A 23653-nucleotide genomic window follows, 5' to 3' on the forward strand; every position below is an offset into this window, starting at 1 on the left:
CACATTGAAAGGAATAGTTTGTGGGGCCGGCCGTGTGGAGACGGGGACGTGGCGTGGCTGGTATTCATTGTTTGTTTACTTTGATCCGCCTCTGCGTCCCTGGATTAAATGAACAGCACAATTGTTGGGCATAGGCGTCAGATACGCACGGTGCACCCCGGAGTTATCCCTGCGTGAAAACAACAAATGCATCAAATTTTAAATACGGTGTAGGATAGACGCTCCAATTTTTCTGTTCTTTTGCCCCAAGGTCCCTGCGGCAAAAGAACGCCACCGCGGGGGCGGGGTCAGCATTGACGTATTGAAAATGGAAAAATACATTTTGTTCTGTCTCACGCAAAAGAAAACGGGATACTGGTTTCACTTTTTGTGCTCGTGGTCGCGAAAACATCTCTATTGAACGGTGTATTAAATTCAAGGTTGGGCGAGATTAGGGATATAGGGTCACGCTCTCATAGATCCAATCTAAGTGTTTATTTATGATGCACTGTACTTATATGTACTTATATGTACTTATAGCTCGCATCTCCACAAATACATCTCTGACGGGAGGGAGGGGGGAGGGGGTGTTGGAACTCGACACGGTCCTCCTGGTGCCGCGTCAGTTGGCTTCCCTTTTTTCAGGACTGGTTTGCAACGTTCGGCGCCCGTTCTGCTTCTCCCATCCCCGCTGGAACGCGCTGCAACTGGGAGTGGATGCTTTTACCCGCGAACCCTGGCCCCCCAAGCTGCTATACTGTCTGTCTGTCTGTTCGTCGCTGCTCTTACACACCAGGCGGCACTCTGAGGGGGCACCATGCGCTGAGACACACACACTGAGTACAAGGGTTTGCAAAGGGTCCGGAAATTACAAGTCAAATATTGACAAATTTGACATACACACTCAAAAGAAACTCACCCAGACACACTCACTCACAGGTAGTACAGACCGACTGCTAACGAGAGTGAACGCCTGCCATGAGGGTTTTGGCGTTTAGCCATTCTTTGCTTCAACTCTTTCCAGGGGGATCGAGACGTATCCGACCCTCGTCACGCTGATCTTTTTATTCTGTTGGTGCTTCCCTCTCTCGTGTACATGGTCCTGTGTCGTCCCCCCCCCGTCTTGTTCGGCCTCCGTCTCCTCCTTCCTCTGGCTCCCTCCACCTGCCGCTCGGGTTCTGCCGCTGCTCACCTGACCCCATTCTGCCATCGAGCAAGCGGTCTTCACCTTCCTGCCTGATCTTCTTGCCTGCCCACCCTTCCCGGCCCGCTGTGAAATCGCCCCCGGGCTCCCTGAAATAAACCCTTGGAGCCTTGTAGCACCCACCAACGGCCGAGCCTCCTCTGTGTCCCGCATTTGGTTTCACCAGACAGCACTCATGACACTTTGGCCCCGAAATGGGACCGGCATCGGTACTGCGCTGTCTCAGGTGAGCGCTTTGATCCGACTGACACCATCCCTCCAGGAGAGCTGAACGCTTGGGGAAGCTGGCCGCCCTGTCCGTGCGCCCCACACAAAATAATAAATAAATGAATAAATAAATAAATCTGTAAAAACAATTTTCAGGCTGAAACCGGGGTTTAAGATAAAACAAAAGCAATGGGAAAGAAAGGAGTGCTCAGGGTTCGGGTTAGGGTTTTAGTGAATGGTGATCTGAGTAAAGCTACGTTGAATCATGTTTTAATGTAGTTCATGTTTACACATTAATCTCCACGGAGCGTGAATCTCCTAATAACAATAATATATCTAATTTTAATAAATAATAAGTGGTCGTTGAATGTGACAGTCAATTCATGCGACAGCGGAACCACGTGCTCAGTGTAGTTTCCGGGGGAACGTTTTCAGCGACGCACCGGAAGTCGGGAAGCTCGTCAGCGCAGCTTGTTTACGTTTCTCCTCCGCCGCAGTTTGTCCGCCGTGGTAAGATGTGGAGGTTAGAAGCCCTGAGAGCAGGGATCCGCCGTCCTCTGGCCGCGGCCGTGGAGGAGATTTTAGGATTGTTTGAGAAAACCATCTCAGAATACGAGGAGAAAGTTTCTCGTTTACAAGAAGAAAACAACGGTCAACGCCAGTTACTGGACGCGGCGCAGAGTCCCCGAGTTGTGCTGCACAGAGCAGGTGTGGAAGCAGGCACACTTTGATTGATATCAACACCACGTGCTCTCGTTCATAATCATTTTTTAGGTAATCAATATCAAACTTGAACCGTCAATCATTCTGAGGGAGGGGGAGCTCCCACCTCCCATCCTCTGCTGCTCGGCCTCCACTGGGTCCCGGCCAGCTCCCGTAGATGTTGTAGTAAAATGTGTCTTTTTATACTGGGAGAAAAGTATATTTGGTTTTGGTAAGAAATGGGACGAACATATCCACATGATAACTGTATTTGTTCCTAAAGCTATGACTTCGACTACCAAGTAATACACAGTACACAAATACAATTGAAGAATGTATGTGGGTGCTGTGCAGGAGGAGATAGAACATGTCATGACAGGTCTCCTATCCTGTGTGGGGATGGCGGGTTTTACTTGTTAGTCCAACCAACGAGGTATGCAGCCTCTCTGACCCGATCACCTAGATCCAGGTTACACCACAGTGTGCAAAAGAGGAACAGAGCAAAATGCAATGTTAAGTGACAGTTAAACGATATAAAGCTTATATATTATGAAAAAGTATGTGAGATAATATACAAAACCATTTAATCTATATATGTAGTATGCAAAATACAAATCATACAAGTATAACATACTCAATGCAAACAGGTTTACAGTCATACACCTAATCACATTGTGTCTTACAATACAACAGTATGTATGAGTTGGGCTGTACATTCTAAGCCAAGTGGAGGTAGTAGAAAGAGAGAGGAAAAAAAACACACCAGGGGGAGAAGTTCACACATAAATTAAACCATTATACCTGCTATTTGAGTGCTCACTTGTACCAACATATTTTTCACACTTTGAAAAAGAGGAAAGTGTTTTTATTTTGTGAATTTGTAGTTGTGGATATGAAATTTAGCCAATATGAGTATTACATTTCTAGTTTAAATTTCTTTATACAATCAGTTTATAAAAATCGACCAAAATTTTTTTTTTATTTCTCCCAGCATAAAGTGCGACACATTGTATGTGGTCTCGCCACAACATCTATGGGAGCTAGTGGAGCTTGCGCAGCAAGCGATGCTGCTGCTACATCTACTCACTCTTTGGAAAACAAGATCTGAAAGATGTTACTGAAGTTTCCACTTCCGCCTGGTCTCACCATCCTAGTTTTCTTCCCTTTGTCTGTTTGTCAGCGTTGCCTCCAGAGCTCCAGCAGCTCTCTGTCTGTAAAGAGGAGCTTCCTCCTGAGCAGCAGGAGCGGGGCCCCGGTCTGGGCCAGGAGGAGCCAGGGCCCCCGCACATTAAAGGGGAAGAGAAGGAGTTCCCCGTGAAGACTGAAGATGATGAAGAGTGCGCTCAGTGGTCCCAGCTTCATCAACGCCAAACTGAGGAGGAGAGAGAGGCAGAAGCTGTAGCCAGCACCTCAACTCAACAGATGGAAACACAAGTAGTAGAAATAGAAGTAGAAGTGGATCCAGAAGTTCCAGCTGCTGCTTTAGGACCAGGTGGTGCCGAGCAGCTCCTCTCTTCACACTGTTCTGAGGTAATTGAAGGTAACTGTTTGTTTTTCTTCTCCCACCAAGCTCTCCTACTGAGCCAGTTCTGACATAACTGTTTGTCACCCTCCTTTTTTGTTCAAATTTACTGATTACTTTTATATTTGGGGTCAAATTGAGCCCATCAGTAACTATTGTATTTAATTGAAAATTTAGTTACCCAGGTTTATGACCCAACAACTTTGTGTTGGTCTTCTGAACATAATAGCCCACAAAAAAAGATTCCAGACATTGCTGGACTGGGCATCACATACCGCCCATATCTTAATGTTGTGTTTTGCCGGATGGCTTGGTAAGTATTGTCTGAATGGACACCGCCCACAAAATGCAACGAGGCATTCATCCACAGTCACAGGGGGGCCTGGGTTGTGAAAAAGTGTCAGTGGCTGGATCCATTTATTTATAGCTTCTTCAATTGTCGCTGATATGTAGAGTTGGAATGCAGATTTCATAAATTGTACATGCCTGACAGCATACATATCTGGTGGGACTTGGAGCCATTTTTATAACATAAGCAGCACTGGGTTTACCCTGTCTTCCAAGTGGGGAGAGGGACCATGACAGCTTTCCATCTTTCAAAGGGAATAGGAACGACCCGTTGACGACGGGAAAGAAGTATCATTTTGGAGCTCCAAAGCGCAAGAAGGTTTATAAAATTGCATGGAAAAGGCCCTACAAAACAGAACAAAATAAAATAATAAATCTAGAAAACAAGTATAAAACCTTTATATTTTCTCAGGTTTTATGCAGCCTGGCGTCAAAATGACCCCAAACAACACCGTTGTATACAACCTGTGTACAGGACATTGTGTACAGGTGGCGATAGTGGCGCCGCCCCTAGCGGTCGCCTGCGCCGGCGCTCCGGTTTCTTTCTTACTCTTTAGTATTTTTTTCCTTTTTTTATCACAATGTTCGCCAGAAAAACATCAACAATTAACTCATATGGCCGCGATGCACTCATGGATATAAAAATTTCCCTAAACGAACAACTTTGGGACTTTTTATCCGTGGGAGCAGAGTGGCCGGCGGAAATCCTACGCGGGAACACTCGCAACAACAACAAAAATGGAGTCGCTGTTCCACGAGCCGGCCCACGGAGGAAGCACCGAGGTAAACGAGGCGGCATTCGGGTCAGAATGAGGACGCAACCTTACCGTCCACCTCTGCCAAGCATCCTTCTTGCTAACGTCCAGTCCCTGGAGAACAAGATGGATGAACTTCGAGCGAGGATTCAATTCCAGCGAGACACGAGGAACTGTTGCGTCCTCTGCCTGACGGAAACATGGCTGACCCCACTGGTGCCGGATGAAGCCATACGTCCAGCCGAGGCCTTCTCCGTGTTCCGCGGCGACAGAACGGGAGAGTCGGGGAAATCCAAAGGTGGAGGCGTCTGCCTAATGGTAAACAACCGCTGGTGTAACGCCAACAACACCAAATTCCTCTCCCACTCCTGCTCGCCGAACCTGGAACAGCTGACCATACTATGCCGTCCATTTTATCTCCCCCGGGAATTCAGCACGGTCATCATTACAGCCGTTTATATCCCACCGCAAGCGGACACCGACGCAGCTCTGTCGGTTCTGCACGATGTGTTGTGCGGATTTCAGAACAGACATCCCGACGCGGCTGTGGTGGTGACTGGGGACTTTAACAGGGCCAACCTGAAAAAAGTTCTGCCGAATTTCCACCAACACATCACGTGTGCCACCAGGGGAGACAGAACTCTGGACCATTGTTACACACCTTACAAGAACGGATACAAGCCCGTGTCGCTTCCTGCTTTCGGGAAATCAGATCACGCCGCGATCTCGCTGCTTCCTGTTTACAGGCCTCTGATCGCGCGGGATCTGGTGATGACGAGGGAAGTGAAGCGGTGGACGGACCAATCAGAGGCTGCGCTTCAGGACGCTCTGACTGACGTAGACTGGGACATGTTCCGAGCGAGTTCAAGTGACGTCAGCGAGTTTACGGAGGTTGTAGTGAGTTTCGTGGCTACGCTCGCGGATGAAATCGTTCCCACGGTGAAAGTTCGGATATTTCCAAACCAGAAACCATGGGTTGATAAATCCATCCGCTGCGCTCTGAATGCGCGCACGGCCGCTTACAACGACGGACTTGTATCTGGTAACATGGACAATTACAAAGCGGCGTCGTACAATCTGCGGAGGGCGGTGAGGGACGCCAAACGGACGTACAGAGACACCGTGGAGCTGCAGATGGAGCGGGGGGACACAAGACGCTTGTGGGAGGGGCTGCGAACAATAACAAACTACAAGAGCAGCTCCTCCCCAGCCACGAGTGCGGACGCCTCCCTGGCCAACCAACTGAACTCCTTTTATGCGCGGTTTGAGTCTGGCAGCAGCACCGCTAGCTCGCCGGCTAATTGGAGCTACACCGCTGGGGACGAGCGCGCACTCTCAGTGTCCGTGCACGAGGTCAGGAGGGCTTTGATGCGGGTGAACACCAGGAAAGCTGCGGGTCCAGACGGCATATCTGGGCGAGTACTGAAGACCTGTGCTAACCAGCTAGCTCCGGTGTTCACCACAATATTCAACATCTCCCTGGCTGAATCAGTGGTCCCATCCTGCTTCAAGAGGTCCACCGTCGTTCCTGTCCCGAAGATCGCCTCTCCAACCTGCCTGAATGACTACCGTCCGGTGGCCCTCACCTCGGTGGTCATGAAGTGTTTCGAGAGGCTGATTAAGGATTACATCTGCGCCTCCCTCCCCCGCACCTTGGACCCGTTGCAGTTCGCGTACCGACAGAACAGATCCACGGATGACGCGGTCTCTCAGGTACTGCACACCACGCTCACGCACCTGGATGGCCAGAAGGGGGCCTATGTGAGAATGCTGTTCATTGATTATAGTTCAGCTTTCAACACCATCGTCCCCACCAGACTGGCTGTCAAGTTGTTAGAGCTAGGATTGAATGCTCCGCTGTGCACCTGGATCCTGGACTTCCTCACAGGCCGCCCCCAGGTGGTCAAGGTGGGGAAGTACATGTCAAGCTCCCTCACCCTGAATACAGGATCCCCCCAGGGCTGCGTCCTCAGCCCCCTACTGTACTCCCTGTACACACATGACTGTGTGGCCAGGTCCAGCTCCAACACCATCATCAAGTTTGCTGACGACACCGTGGTCGTGGGCCTGATCACCGACTGCGATGAGAAGGCCTACCGCGAGGAGGTGGCTGACCTGTCACTCTGGTGCCAGGACAACAGCCTCCACCTGAACGTCAGCAAAACCAAGGAGCTGATTGTGGACTTTAGGCGTGGATCACAATCGAGGACGCACGCGCCGTTGTGGATTAATGGGACTTCTGTCGATAGGGTGAGCAGCTTCAGATATCTGGGAGTCCACATCACAGAGGACTTAACATGGACTGTTCATACAGACACTCTGGTGAGAAAGGCGAGGCAGCGTCTCTACCACCTCAGGCAGCTGAGGAAATTCCGGGTCTCGGTGAGGATCCTCAAGTCCTTCTACTCTGGAGCAGTGGAGAGCATCCTGACAGGCAACATCACTGCCTGGTTTGGGAACTGTACTGCCCAGGACAGGCGGGCCCTGCAGAGGGTGGTGCGTTCAGCTGAACGTACCACTGGAACTACCCTCCCCCCCTTGCAGGAGTTATACACCAGGAGGTGTAGTAGCAGAGCCCGTAGGATCATGAAGGATCCTCATCACCCCAACAACGGACTGTTTCAGCTGCTGCGGTCAGGCAAGCGCCTCCGCAGTCACGCAGCGAGAACAGAGAGACTGAGACGGAATTTCTTCCCTCAAGCCATCAGAACTGTCAATGCTGACCTCACCAGGGGTCCTAACTGAGCCATGCACTAGGCTCCACTACCTACTGTACTGTATGTAGCATACTGTACCGCATACTGTATCACTGTTCAGGGTTGTTCGTGATGCCGTATTGCTGCGCCGTACTGTTGTATACTGTGCTGTATTATCCCAAACACTACCTCACACTATTCACATTCACATGCCACTTTAATTCACATGCCACTTTAAATGCACATATCTGTATATACATAGCCATATTCCTTCAACCTATTCCATTTTATTTCAATTTATTTTTTATTGTATTTTATTCTATATATTTTTTATCTTATTCTATAAGTATTCCACTTACTGTATTACGTTTTAGGAGTCAGTTAGTCGGTCTATTAGAAAGTAATTTTCTACTTTTTATTTTATTTTATTTTAGTACTTTTTCCTAGGACTTCTTGTGTGCTATCACCGGGTGCGTTGCATTACATTTCACTGCATATATGTATGGAAGTATGTATATGTATGTGACAAATAAAAATCTTGAATCTTGAATCTTGAATCTTGAAAACATTATCTTCATTTTATGTTCACCACTTTTCCCTCATAAAATTAGGAAAGGTCATGAACTTTAAAGCTGAAAAATATGTTAATCCTGTTTGTAGAAACTGTGGCAGTTCGGCCTACCGCACTCCAACCAAGTGGCGTTTTCAGGGCCCTCCGGCACAGAGACAAACACAACAATGGGTTGTTAACACCAGTTTATTGTAGAGAGGAGGCTAGGTGGAATTAGCTTAGCAGCAAATTGAATATGCCATGACAGGGCTCCTACCCTGAGTGTGTGTGTGGATGGGGGTTTTAACCTGTTGCTTATTAGCCCAATCAATAAGCAACAGGTATGCAGCCAGCGTGACCCAATCACCTAGATCCAGGTCAGGTGTGGCTGCTCAAACTATACCATCATCACATACCCCCAACACCAAACTGAGGCCAGGAAGAATTCATGGCTGACTCTTACCCAGAAGACCACCACACAGAGAACAAAAATGAAAAAAAATGTTTAAAGCAGATTCTTACACGCGGTTACTTTGCCTAAGAATGACAGACCGATACAGGGTTTCCATACCTTATACAAACAAATGTCAAAAAAAAAAATTAACAGGTCCCCTTCCAGAGGACCTGGTTCCCCAGGGCAGGACGGTCAACCGGCCTCCTTCCCCCAGGGCGACGACAGACTGCCCCCTCCCCCCTCTCGGAGCGTGGGGCCTCGGGCTGCTGCGCTGGCTGCTGAAGGCATGGCCGGACATGGCTGTTGCGGGGGCTGCTTGGAGGGGTAGCCTGGCTGCTGGATGGTCCCGGCGGAGGCTGCTGGGCGGAGGAGCTAGCCACAGACTAGACAGACCGGTTTCCCATCGTGGTTGCTGCACGTTGCAAACATAACAGCAGGGTTAAGCCACTGTTTTTCAACCATTGTGCCGAGCTCACTACTGTGCCGTGAGAGCTGGCCAGGTGGCACCGGTTGTACAATTTTGTAACGTTTACAATCCGAGATTTGGCGGATCTACAGGCTGCCAAATGCTGTGCCGTGTGCAGATCTGCCCCGAACGTTCAAATGTCAAACCTTTGAAAGCTTAATAAAAATGTATATAGTAGAATGAGACTTCTTTCCGTGCATCTGTTGTTTTACCTCCAGACCTGCAGCGGCGCTTTGATGGTGAAGAGAGCGCTCCCCAAAGCCAAACTGAGGAGAAGAGAGAGGATGGTGCAGTTTTAGAAGCAGCCAATGGCTCAGATCCAGATTTCGAACCAACTAGTGCCGTGCAGACTGACGACAGTGATGAAGGTTGGAAGGAGACAAGAGAATCTCAGTCCGGTGACTTTTTATTTTTTCCCCTACAAACCTGTCCTGTGTCTAACATATCCTTTAAAATATTTACCTTTTTTATTTTTCAACTCCAATGCCAGACAAATGCATAGTAGTAGTACATAGTACACAAAACAAAGGTGATAAAATAGAACTCTGGTACAAGTCCTCCATTCTAAATGATACTTAAAGGTGCAGTTGAATATACATCTGTTGATGCACCTAGACACATCATCAGTGATGGAACCTGGGGTCATTGGGTGTTTTGGGTCTTTCAACATCATATACCCTTACCCAGGCGACCCAGCCGGGATTGATCAAGTCCCGACTTGTGTCTATGTAGCATGTGCCCAAGGATCACCCCTCTTGATCCACGGCCATCTAGAGGCCTTCTCAGCTGCCTCTGTTGTAGTTTTGATGGCCTTTCTTTGCCGTGCCCCTGTGATGCCAAGCAAACTGTATGCTTTGCAGAGAGATCGTGCTGCGAAGCCTCTACAGCCCACCTCGATTGGCAGACACCGGGCACGCCAGTGGCACCAAGGAGTCCCACTGCTCCCCTTCGCTGGGGCTTAGGCTTCTCCCCTGCTTGGACGAACGCAATCGCCTGCCTTGCTGGTCTGAGAGGCTTGTCCTGGGTGATGCTGGTGAAGATGGCTTCTGCTATCGCCTTCAGCACCTGGTCGTGGAACTTGATCCAGTAAGGCTCAGCTTTCCAAAGCTGGGACCAGGTATGCACTGGTGACTGATGGAATCTGGGACCTTGATTTTGCAGGCTTGAAACACATCCGAGCCCAGATGATGATCTCAGCTGATCTCAGATCTCAGCCCTGAAGGATCCATCGGCACCCCGGCACTGACGTTGTTGTAACTGTCAGGTCGTCCATAAAGGCTCTGATGGGGGGCTGGCGGACTCCAGACTTGGTGAGCGGACCTCTGCACTCCACTTCGGCTGACTTTTTTTAGTTACATTACATTTAGCAGACGCTTTTATCCAAAGCGACTTACAATTGTTCAAACACCGACGGACGCAGCCATCAGGAGCAATTAGGGGTTAAGTGTCTTGCTCAAGGACACTACAGCATGCTAGCAGGAGGATCCTGGGATCCAACCAGCAACAGCAAGTTCATGGCCAAGGCAAAGAAGATCACTGAAATCGTATATCCAGTGATGATCCCGTTCTCCAGCCGATGCCACTCGGATGTGACTGCCCCAGAGGTGACTCATAGCTTTAAACTCTTGTAGTAATCCAAGATGAGGTCCCTGATTTTACCTGGGACATGGTGCCGATCCAGTGCTGTTTCCACCTGCTTATGTGGAATGGATCCATAAGCATTGGTGAGGTCGAGCCACAGCACTGCTCGGTCTCCTTTCCCTTCTCTTGCCTCTCTGATGAACTGCGCGACCACGCCTACATGCTCGAGGCATCCTGGACCCTTTGGGATTCTTAGCATTCTCCTCCTTGGGAATCCAGACACCTTCTGCAAATCTCCATTGTTTGGCTACCTTTCCCCTCCTCCAGATAACCCTCAGGATCTTCAACAGCCAGTGAAGGAGTCTGGGACACCTCTTGTCCACTTTGTAGGGCACTCCACATGGTCCCGGAGCAGAACTGGCTCTGGCTGCCTTTACGACCTCCCGAACCTCCTTCCAACTGGGCTTCTTGCTGTTGAAGTCAGTGGTGGGTCCTGGGGGGTCTATCAAAGGTCCATAGGGACCTAGGTCTTCCTCCCAAGCAGCATCACTGTAGGTGTTTCGGAGATGGTGGTCGATCTCCTCTTTGGGACAGATGAGGTGGCCGCTTCGGTTCTGCCCAAACAACTCCTTTGTGACTCCAAATGCGTTTGCGATGAAGGCAGACCGTCTCTTGGCCCTCTCTTTCCCCCGCCGTCTGTGCCATTCTGCCCTTCGAAGAGTGGTGAGCTTCTTCCTGAGCATGCAACGCAGTTTTGATAGTGCATCCCTTTTCTCTTCTCGCCCTTCCTTGTACTGCCGCTTCAGGACCTGCAGCTCCTGCCTTATCTGCACTATGTAGTGTTTGATATGCTAAAATCTTTGTCAAAGTGGTCCAATTATGGTGGGAAGCGCATCATTTTCATCAACTCACCTTAAGTTGTACGTGTGGAAGCTTTATCTTCAAAGTAAATAAAGTGTTCAATGGTAATGTTGTGTACTGTGATGTAATGTTGTAATTATAAAAACACTCACTTAACGACCTTCCTGTTTAACGACCGTTGGGACTGACGACCAGCTCTCTGACCAGTCTATTGTACGCTGTGTACAATTCCAGGGCGTGCGCGGTGTCTCAGCATCAAGCATCTCATCTCATCGCCGGTCTCAGTCTCATTCCAGCAGTCTGTCAGTACTCACTACACTAGCGTTCGCAATGGGGACGCCCCCTTACTGTGAAATAACACAGGTCCTCGCTTATCCACCGATTCACTTAACGACCTGGTCCTAGGAATCTAACTGGGTCGTTAAGTGACGAGTACCTGTAGTACTTGGGTAATGTCTCTGAATGCCTTCAATTAAGAGACTACCTTTAAAGGGATATTGGCCTATAATTACTAGGGCTGGATATCGTTTAGGTTTTTTTCCGATACCGATGCTGAGCCAATACTTTTAAAACTGTACAGGTGCCTGAACCGATGCCAACAATAAAAGAAAGTAAGCACAAAACAACGGTCGACAACATTAAAGATGACCATACGACGTGCGATAAATAAACAAATATTGAAGTGTATTTGCTATGCAGTTCCGATGTCTTTCTGCTTTAGTAGGTACCCTGCTAACATAGACCCCAAACATTGAATAGCCCATCCATTAATTCAAATAAGACACAACTACAATGATTTTAATTTCATTTAATTTCCCTTGCTCCCTTTGAAATATTTTCCTCTAAACTCAAAAATGTCTATTGAACCAAAAAATATATATCTGGGAGGGAAAAAAAACGTATATAAAGTAAACAAGGCAATTTAAAATCATGGTAAAGTCTGTTGTATTTATGTCTGTTTTTATTTTAAATAACTCCAGGACAGATCCATTAATGACCTGCCTGTCGCTTTAAGCCATTGCATTGTGGGTTGTGTAAGAGCCCTGTCTGTGCATGACGGAGAGATCGCTACAAGAGCGATACACTTTTTGCTTGTTCAAGATTCAAGATTCAAGATTTTTATTTGTCACATACATATACATACTTCCATACATATATGCAGTGAAATGTAATGCAACGCACCGGGTGATAGCACACAATATGTCCTAGGAAAAAATAAAAAAATAAAATAAAATAAAAAGTAGAAAATTCCTTTCTAATAGACCGACTAACTGACTCCTAAAACGTAATACAGTAAGTGGAATACTTATAGAATAGGATAAAAAATATATATAGAATAAAATACAATAAAAAGAAATTGAAATAAAATGGAATAGATAGAAGGAATATGCCTATGTATATACAGATATGTGCATTTATAGTGGCATGTGAGTTAAAGTGGCATGTGAATGTGAATAGTGTGAGGTAGTGTTTGGGATAATACAGCACAGTATACAACAGTACGGCGCAGCAATACGGCATCACGAACAACCCTGAACAGTGACACAGTATGCGGTACAGTATGCTACATACAGTACAGTAGGTAGTGGAGCCTAGTGCATGGCTCAGTTAGGACCCCTGGTGAGGTCAGCATTGACAGTTCTAATGGCTTGAGGGAAGAAACTCCGTCTCAGTCTCTCTGTTCTCGCTGCGTGACTGCGGAGGCGCTTGCCTGACCGCAGCAGCTGAAACAGTCCGTTGTTGGGGTGATGAGGATCCTTCATGATCCTACGGGCTCTGCTACTAAACCTCCTGGTGTATAACTCCTGCAAGGGGGGGAGGGTAGTTCCAGTGGTACGTTCAGCTGAACGCACCACCCTCTGCAGGGCCCGCCTGTCCTGGGCAGTAAAGTTCCCAAACCAGGCAGTGATGTTGCCTGTCAGGATGCTCTCCACTGCTCCAGAGTAGAAGGACTTGAGGAGCCGGTACGCGAACTGCAACGGGTCCAAGGTGCGGGGGAGGGAGGCGCAGATGTAATCCTTAATCAGCCTCTCGAAACACTTCATGACCACCGAGGTGAGGGCCACCGGACGGTAGTCATTCAGGCAGGTTGGAGAGGCGATCTTCGGCACAGGAACGACGGTGGACCTCTTGAAGCAGGATGGGACCACTGATTCAGCCAGGGAGATGTTGAATATTGTGGTGAACACCGGAGCTAGCTGGTTAGCACAGGTCTTCAGTACTCGCCCAGATATGCCGTCTGGGCCCGTAGCTTTCCTGGTGTTCACCCGCATCAAAGCCCTCCTGGCCTCGTGCACGGACACTGAGAGTGCGCGCTCGTCCCCAGCGGTGTAACTCCAATTAGCCGGCGAGCTAGCGGTGCTGCTGCCAGACTCGAACCGCGCATAAAAGGAGTTCAGTTGGTTGGCCAGGGAGGCATCCACACTCGTGGCTGGGGAGGAGCTGCTCTTGTAGTTTGTTATTGTTCGCAGCCCCTCCCACAAGCGTCTTGTGTTATGACTGTATCCCAAAATTGAGAAGGTGGCTGTCTACTTCCTGCCGGGTCTCGGTTTACTTCCTGTCGGGTCCCTGTCTACTTCCTGTCTGGTCCCTCACTACTTCCTTTTGTGCACAGAGTCCCAAATCACGGTGTCTCTGTGGAAGGAAGTAGCGGAAGTTCCCAGCAACACGCTTCCATTCAAACACATTCAACACTGCATGTCCCTCACACACGTTTCACCAACTTTTTAAACTTTTTAACTTGACTGGAGGCCTTTCAGACTTGATGTAATCTGTTGTTTTTTCTCCCTCTTCTTCTTCTTCTTCTTCGAGGAGTGAAATCCCAGTCGGCCCGGACTCTGGGATTTTCGTGTCCTGGGTGTCGGTGCTGCTTCACATCCCAGATCTCCCTTCATCAACACATCAAGAAGAGTCACAGTGCGCTTAATGTCCAACAGCTGAGAAGTGGAGGGGTCGGAGCAGAGAGTCTCCTCCCCTCTGCAGCCTCTCAGCCAATAGGAACCTCTGGAACCGCCGAGAAACAGAAGGACACACCAGGAACTCACAGTTGTGACCTGTGTGGGAAAACCTTCAGGTGGCCAAGTCATCTCAAGGCGCATCAGACTATCCACACTGGAGAGAGAGCATTCCACTGTCAACATTGTGAAATGACTTGTAATACAAAAGGTCAACTCAAAGTACATCAGCGCATTCATTCAGGAGAGAAACCCTACCGGTGTCTGCAGTGTGCTAAGAGTTACAGGACAAAATGTGTTCTGGACAGGCACCAGCGCATTCACACAGGAGAGAAACCATATCACTGCCAGCAGTGTGGAAAGAGGTTCAACGCAAAAGCTGATCTGAACCGACATCAACGTGTCCACACAGGAGACAAACCCTACCGGTGTCCGCAGTGTGCCAAGAGTTTCGGGATGAAAGGTTGTCTGAGCAGACACAAATGTATTCACACAGGAGGGAACCTGAACTGATAATTAAACCTTCAGCCAAGATTAAGTTGCTGCAGAGTTTGATTGACGGCCGAACTGAGGTCCAGCTGAACTAAGGACATACACGGCTGGGCTTCTTTCCTCCTTCGCAGGTGGTGACTAAAATGAAGGATGAATATGTTTCCTACAGCTTTGACAGAGCTATGCAAGGTCACAAGGAGCGCCCGCGGTGTCTTTGTAACATTTCATTTATTTGGTTGTTTTCATTTGTGATTCTTTTGCCTTTATTGGTAGAAGCTAAGGCCGTTTCCTCAGCTTAATGAATTTATTAAACCAGAGCAATTTAGGGAAGAGGTAAGGCAGGCAATAGGTGGGAATGAACGGTTGCCAGATGACTGGGAAACAACTGCAGAAGTGGTGAGGGAGACGCCAAGAAGGTACTTGGTGTATCATGGGGGAAGAGGAAGGAAGACAAGGACTCTTGGTGGTGGAATGAGGAAGTACAGGAGAGCATAGAGCAGAAGAGGTAGACGAAGAAGAAATGGGAAAGTCAGAGATGAAGAAAGTAGACATGAGTACAAGCTGATGCAGCGCAAGACGAAGAGAGAAGTGGATAAGGAAAAGGCGTACGACGAATTGTATGAGAGGTTGGACAGTAAGGAAGGAGAAAAGGACTTGTACCGATTGGCAAGACAAAAGGATCAAGCTGGGAAGGATGTACAGCAGGTTAGGGTGATGGAGGATAATGATGGGAATGTGCTGACCAGTGAGGAGAGTGTGTTGAGAAGGTGGAAGGAGTACTTTGAGGAGCTGATGAATGAAGAAAATGAGAGGGAGAGAAGAGTAGATGATGTGGGGATAGTGGATCAAGAAGTGCAGCAAATGAGCAAGGATGAGGTGAGAACAGTGTGAGGGGAAAAATGATTACGATCAACTATTTTGAATGAGGACAAAGGCCTCTACCTCCAAAAGGGGGTTTGAAAACATTTGTCTGTCTTCCCAGGAACCCCCCAGAGTTCATGTAAAGAGAAATGTTTTGCTCCTACAGTGTCAATTGTAATATGAAAGAATCAGATCACACATGGCCTGTTTTACCTTCTATAGAGATGGAAGTGCATTGTCATGCAACCCCCATTCGGCCAGGTCAAGGTTGCAAGTACCTGTTATTTACATTCTAGGAAGGGGGGGCACCCAGGAAGACAGTTAGAGGGGAGGCAGACTCGTCAGAGACCTCTGACCCAAACCACACCCTGTTTCTACTGTATAAAGCCTCCTGTCTTTCTCTGTGATATCAGATTGATCCCAGCGCTGCTTTGGAGCAGTACTAAATCTTTCTCTTTATTCTGCAGAATAAATAATCTTGGATATTCTCAGTTTTGTCTTCTTGTAGCGGGCAGATTAACCTCACCGATCATTGCGGAAGAATTTCCTTAACAGTTTGGCGTTGTCGGCAGGATCTCTGCTTGCCTCTGTTGGACCTCTTCATGCCCAGGTTGTGTGCACAACGGAAGGCAGGAACTGACCGTAGAGACATCCGAGAATGGAGTCGTCTGGCATGACTGGCAGATCCAGCAGAGAGCAACACGAGATCTTGGAACAAATTTAGGTGAGGACTAACTGAGATATTGTCGATCGAGACGATCGAAGTAGAAGCTATTGTTTGAAAATAGCCCTGAGTAATTGATGGTTTTTTAGTCAGAAACCATACCCCTCACCTAGACGTATGGCCTGTTACATGTATCGTAATCAGGAAGGGTAGTGGAAATATCAGTCTAAAAAAAAAGAAAAACTGTGGACGTGGCCAATATTGTATCAATCGAGATGATCGTGGTCTTTTTGTTTGTTCATCTTTATTTTTTTAATATATATAATCCAGCTATGCGACTTGCTTTCTGGCTAGTTTCAGTGGGTTTTGGATAGTTACGAGGAGAACGGAGTTCAAGGGCCCACTGTGTGACTCCATTTGCAGTATAAAACACTTTCACATAAATCCTGTGTGATCAAATTGGTGTCTGGCCGATTGATCACTCTGGAACATGTATGGATGAGAAGTCATTTCGGAGAGACAGTTTCTTGGGTTTTGTTTAGCCTCCTGGCTGATAGAATCTCAATGTAACAAGTGAATGTATAAATGCGAGATAAGCGTGGTATGTGTGCTGTACATAACATGTTAAACTAGTTTCACACATCCTTGGTGTAAAAGTAGCATTATAATCTGAAATATCTGGTAGGATTGTTAGAAAGGATACTGTAAGGTTTTAAATCAATTAGGACATTTTTATTTTTTATGATTGTGCAATAGTGTTGTCGTTTTAAGTTGCTGGAAAGTGTTTTTGGTTCATTAAATTGTTTTGCTAAGGTTAGGAGTATGGTGATTTTTGTTTTTTGAGAACTATAGTTGGTGCTTTGTTAATAGATTTTATGGAAAAGCATTCCAAAATTGGTTGGTTTATAAAGAGTTATTTATTGATTTTTTTTATTTACTTTATTTTTCCCTTGGTGGTTGAGATAAGATAATCCTTTATCTATCCCACAGTGGGATAGTCTGCAGTGTTACAGCCGTAACAAATTGAATGGCACAAAGCATTAGTAAATTGGTAATTCTATATCAAAGGATATGATAAATAACTAAATGGTATAGATTGAACACTATACATTAAATCATGATTTTGCATGAGTGAATTGTTAGTTTTGGTGTGATATACAACTGTGTTCGTATGTTTCAAATCCTTACAGGTTACTTTTTGTTTTTCTCAGTAGGGCTGGTGATTTTAAGTCGATCGAACGACATTATTAATACTATTAATTTTTATTTTTGTCTTCCTCTAGAAGTAATCTCGATTTGACATTGAATAAGGTAGATGTTGATATACAGTATAACATTTAACAAGTAGTTTAACAAAGAGGAATAATTGTTTTGTTTTGTATACAGGAGAGGTAATAGATTTTGTACTTTGCTTACTAAAAATTTAAACGCTTGAATAAATGTCAAGTACGTTGGCCATTTAGATGTTATTTATTTATTATTATTATTTCTTTTTTTAAATTTGGACATTCAAATTTTTTAAGTTTAAACATGAAAATATCTTGCGATTCGAGTAATGTTGTAATTATATATTGATGAATTAACTAACCCATCTATTCAGTGTTCTACTTCCGCAGTTTTTAAGCAGGAATCCACTGACTGTAGTTTTGACCAGTGTAAATGTGACAGCATCTGATTGAGAAGACCTGGAGGACTGACAAAGAGATCAGATCAAAGAAAATTGCTCTACAAATGAGTAAGGCCATAACATGTCCAGCATTCAAAGGTCCTTGTACATTATTGATGTTATTACTATTTGTATTTAACTGATTTGCAAATTTGATTACTTAATAGGCTCAATAGGAACATTTGAGATGATATGCATGCAAGTATATACAAGGAGAGACCTTGATTGAATTGAGCTCTATATCCCATATCGAGCTCAATCGTTAAAATGTATAAAAGCATCAAATATTATAGAGTGCATTATACGACCAGAATAATTCTTGATTAGCTCTTATTTTAATATGAGATTCTAGTTGTCTAGTCTAGTTGTTGAAACAACTTCAGAAGCTAAGTTAAGGATTCCAGTGTTAACACTCAGGAACACTCTTGTCAGAGCACCCTGGAGTGATTATCTCTATGACACTGCTTCTTACAGTGGTAGACTTTTCCTTTCATCTTATGATAATGTATGAGAACAATACATTAAGCACCTTAAGGGTTTTTCACACAAGACCAAAAGCCTGATATCCTGCTGAGAGACTTGCCTACTGCTGCATTTCCGAGAAGACCTTGTATACGAGATCCAGTTTGGCCAACGTCAGGCTGAATAACTTGGGACATTTTCTGAACAACGAAAAAGCTTCTGTTATGGGAAATCAAATGCAAGTGTTGACTCCTGCTTATCCTCCCCTCCACCAACGAACATGAAGTGTTTGGCCTCCAAGTTCAGCAGACGCACAATTAAAAAATATGTTGTGCACAATTGAGGAGCCTAATCAACTGTGCTTCTTTGGAACTGGATTCAATGATGTCACTGCATCAGACACGATGAGACTGAATGACTGCAATTCGAATTTCTTCTCCAGCTGAGAGCTGTGGAATGACTGAGCACCTGAAGTCCTGCTGGAAATGATATCTGTGTGATTACCATAAGGACTGCTTCTGTGTTTTCTCAGCCATTGTTTTCTCAATCTGTCTATTGTGATAATACACAGATTATTTCTAAGAAATACTACATTCTACTAAGAATATTGCCAAATTTAAACTAAATAATTTTCAAATTTTTTAGGAAAAGGTTTTGAATAGTTTGTAAATTCAATAATTAAGTAGAGACACAATTAGGCACAGATTATAGATGAAAGTTATTTTTTCATTGACTGACAAATATGTATTAATAGCCCTTCTAGGTTTTAGGATGGTCTCAATTTGAATGCTGGCTCTGTTATTGTCATTATACATATATATTTGTTTTAAAAAGGTGTTAACTTGATTGGAATGCCAAATAACCTCTCCATTTTTTCTAATCAGACTGCAGAATGATGGGACTTATAGTTGATTACTCTCTGTCCAAAAGGTAAGACTAGCAGTTCAAAGCTTAGCACATAATTATGTAATTTTTAGGAGTTGAGTAACATAAATTAACCATGACAAATCGATAGTTGATCAAATGTTTTATCAACGCCAGTCAGGCTCCTATTATATTGATAATGTTAGGGTTCTATTAGATTGGTGACTGCTGACATCCCAGGCTTATTGTTTGTGGTTATTAATTGTACCTATTAAACTAAAATGGGAATATAGTATTGAGCGCTAAATATTCAAATGTTTTAGTATGTGAATAACATTTTTTCTTTACCCTCTCTAGTTACTTAACTCGTTGTTGAAGTTATGTGGAGCCTCCAGAAATTTTTTCTTCTGCCACATTACGGAAATTTTATTTTGACTGATTTTGAATTTATCAATGGCAGCACACTTATTAGAAATTAGTAGTTTATTGATCTACTTGTGTCATAGATACACAGGAATTCCTAACATACTTAGAACAAGATGTTTACAGTTTCTATTTATTATTTTTTTTTTATTCCCTTATAACTCCAGCCGGCACAAAAGAACGTTCATTATTTGAGTCATGACATTTATTTTATTTTAATTTTGTCTCCTCAGGGTCGCACCCTGGCATGGCCTTTCTTGGCTGTTGTGGTTATTGTTGTTTTTGCATCATGGAACGAGGCAATGCTTGCCAAGCCATTACACGGTAGAACCTTTTGTTGTTTTTCAAAGTTTTTTACACTAGCTCCATGTTGGGTTTGCTGGATTACTTTAACTGTGGATGAATAAGATGGTTTAATGTAAGCTGTGTTGTTGCAAATCTTATGGAAATGAACTACGTCTTGTTGCATACTATGCTCGGAAACTCGGTGCTGGGGTCATTGGATTGATTACATGCTGTAGCCTTTATCTTGCTACGAAGCAAACCGGTTTGTTTCTCTCAGACATCTCCTCTCCATCATCGACATGTGCAACTTTCACTTTGCTTACTCCAACTTCTCTTCTTCACACTTATGGAGATTCACATGATTACTTGACAGTGATAGCTCTTGTGGCTTTGCCCAGATCTTGCTACTGAAGTTCTTGAAAAGTTCAACGACAATGATTTTGAACTCATGAGTACAACAAAAGGAGGGTTTTTTGTTTTGGTTTGTTTGTCCGTCATCTGTTTTTTGTATAAAACAGTCTGTCTATCTTTGTACAACCGGTTGTGTTTGTGTTTCTATCTGTGGTAACTATTTTTTTGTTTTTATTTTTGATTGCATGAATATGTACAGGCCAGTGAGGCGTACCTGTTTGATGAGACATACAGAACATCTGTTTAATGTTGTGATGTCATAACCCCCCCATTTTGATCTTCCTATTTGTGTTGTAGTGGCAGAGCCGCTTGGTACAGTATGTACTGAGCTGTATTTTTTCCCACAAGTTTTTTTTTTTTTTTCCCAATAATTTGGTGCAGGATGCCTTTGAGTAAAGGAAAAAGAAAACAAGTTAGTGAGCCTGTGTCCTCATCTGTGGAGGAGACAACCATCATTAGACAGAGCATAAATTGGGAACGGAGGGTTTGTTGGCTGCATTGGTTCCAACATTTCCTATAGAGATGGGGTCAAGTACATGTATGCCATTGTTTTACTTGTTTGACATATGGTAGGTACCATTTGTCAAAAAGGAGGGATATAGTTAGAGAATTAAGTAAACGTAATGATTGTGCTTAGAACAATGCAGGAACCTCATGATGGACTTATCAAGCTGACGGTTTGTCATGATTCAAATATTGTTTGGTGATAATTGACATGTTTTCAGAATGGAATCCCAGTAAAGGTAAGCTCTACTGACTTTTCATTCCTGCCATTAGTGATGATGGGAATGCGAGGACAATCACATGGTGCGACACGACTGTCCCTGCATGAATTTCTGACCAGGAGACCAATGCGGTTAAGTATGTCTTCTGTCGACAAAAGAATCACGTAAACCAGTAGTGATCACATTGTCCAGTTCAGTATTTATCATTGTTAGATTAACTTTATTAATGGATTGTGTCGATGGGATTATGTTCAGACAACATTCGAGAAATCGTTCTAGGAAAATTTGAAAAGTGTTAGTTTGATAAGCATAATTTACACACTGTCGGTTGTTTTGTAGCCTAATCGAGATTCTATGGACATTATCTCCTACATATTAGACATTGTGATAATATTATTGTTGTTACACTAGGGTGCATACATAAACCTTTGTGCGGAGTCTGTAGTCGGTTATTTAACATAACTGTTTTGAGAAATTACAGAATTATTCCACGTACCCTATTTTTACATTCATGGCACTAGACGAAACAATGTTGTCAAAATGTGTCTCTCACCCAAGTGTTTTTTAAGTCTATGTGCCCAGGTCAAAGCAGCCCTACCCATCCCACTCGAAGGACCACTACACCACCTCTGACCTGGTAACTAGCGACTGCCGGAGGAAAAGCTGGAACTCCGCCAGATTCCTGGGACCGTTCCAGATCCTCCTCACCATCGCAGTGGCAGTTAAGATGGCAGAACGACCAACGTGGGTACACGCATCCCATTGCAAGAAAGGCTGCAACCTTCCAGAGGACCAGATCAACGACAACAACTGAGGATCATCGGACGTGAACTGAGATCACGATCCTTGCGGGATATGTGTAGTAACCTCTGTCCCGTGAAGAGGATATGCCACTAGAGTATTTCTACTTGAAAAGGATGATGCCCCATCAACAGGAAAATATTGGACACGCCAGTGTGATCATCTGTTTTTCTATGCCAATTTAATCTGTATGTATAATCTGACTAAGACCCATCAAGATGTACATGTAAGACGATCAGGAACATCCGTAACATCGGTTCCAGCTGAGTATAAGATTGTAGGTGGAGCAGAACAATTTTTTACGTCTATATTAGCACCCGTAGGTACATCTACAGCTTTTAAGTGGTTAAATATCATACATTATAGGTTGTTACTGTTCATTAGCAGAAGAAGCGGTTAAACAAGAATTAACTTCGATCTGTTTGATAGTTCTCCAGAACCGCATGGTAGCAGACATAGTGAGTGAGGCTCAAGGAGGTGTATGTGCTATGACAGGTGAGTCATGCTGTACATACATTCCTGCCAATGATGTAGAATCAGGAAAATTTGTCTTTAGCCATACAAGCTATGAAGGAGTTACGTGATGATTTTAATGAAAGATCAAGCTAACACTTGGGATCCATTTGCTTGGCTAAGAAATGCACTGGGGCCATAAATTAGAATCCCAGGTGGAAATTTCTACGCTCATAAAGATATTGATACCTGTAGTGATAATGCGTTAATGCTATGTTGCTGTCTAGCGTGTATAGTACCTAACTTTCGTAAGATGATTACTAATATGGTGACTAGATGAGTGGAAACCACTTTTTAATAACGAACAGGTTGAGACGCTGAGATGCTGAAATATGGAGATGTTTTGTCTAATCATGTTTATCGTTACTTATAGCATGTGTTAGTCATTACGTGCACAACGCATTTTGCTGTTGTCATTATCGAGTGATAACCATTGATTAATCTGCATAGCATTATGTATTAGTGAAATCTCTATGTTTGCTTTGTTTATTTCATTATGTGATTCATGATAAATTTCCTTGTGTGTGTTCAGATTAGCAAGAAGAACCTGTGGGCAGCCAGGCTGGACCTGATAGATCGTGGAAGGGACTGGGGAGTGAAAATTTTGTGTCAAATAAAACCATTCAAAATCAAAAAAAAAAAAAAATCTGTTCTTATCAGTTTAATATCTGATACGTCCTCTATATGGGGACTCCCGCCCGGACAAGACGCCCAAGGACCTTGAAAAAAACACATAGTCCAGCCTCCTTGTGACCCCCCGGGCGCTGGGAGGGTCGATGGCTAAGGGGGTGATCTCCCTACTTTTTAAGAGGGCCACGCCACCGACCTTAACAACTGGTGGCCATTGACCATGCTGTGCGTGGACTATAAGCTTTTAGCTAAGGTCCACGCTGACCGTCTGCGTGCAGTCCTCCCGGACGCGGTCCACGTGGACCAAACGTGCGGGGTGGCTGGGCGCTCTGGGAGGTGGAATCTCCAGCTCATCAGAGACGCTATTGCTTGGGTAGAGGATAGAGGTCAACCCCTTATGGTGGTCGGCCTCGATCAGGCCAAAGCTTTTGATAGGGTTCACTGGGGCTTTATGTTCAAGGTTTTGGAGAAGGTAGGGTTAGGGAAGGGGTTTGTCGGGTGGCTGCGCACTCTGTACGCGGCGGTGGGGAACACGGTGTGTGTTAATGGTCACCTAGGGGAGCCTTTTGGGTTGCAC

General features: G+C 45.1%; 1 protein-coding gene across 1 annotated transcript; it reads left to right on the forward strand.

Moving 5' to 3' along the window:
• Positions 1–1905: 1905 nt before the first annotated feature.
• LOC307234420 (uncharacterized protein) lies at positions 1906–23060 on the forward strand (the record flags this gene model as incomplete). Its single annotated transcript, XM_080006126.1, has 4 exons — positions 1906–2098; positions 3273–3632; positions 9102–9281; positions 14151–23060. The coding sequence occupies 4 exons, from the start codon at positions 1906–1908 to the stop codon at positions 14249–14251; spliced, it is 834 nt and encodes a 277-aa protein (XP_079862252.1). The 3' UTR covers positions 14252–23060.
• Positions 23061–23653: the final 593 nt, after the last annotated feature.

The sequence above is a fragment of the Zeus faber genome (genome assembly GCF_960531495.2).
Source record: "Zeus faber genome assembly, chromosome: 1".
Taxonomy (NCBI): domain Eukaryota; kingdom Metazoa; phylum Chordata; class Actinopteri; order Zeiformes; family Zeidae; genus Zeus; species Zeus faber.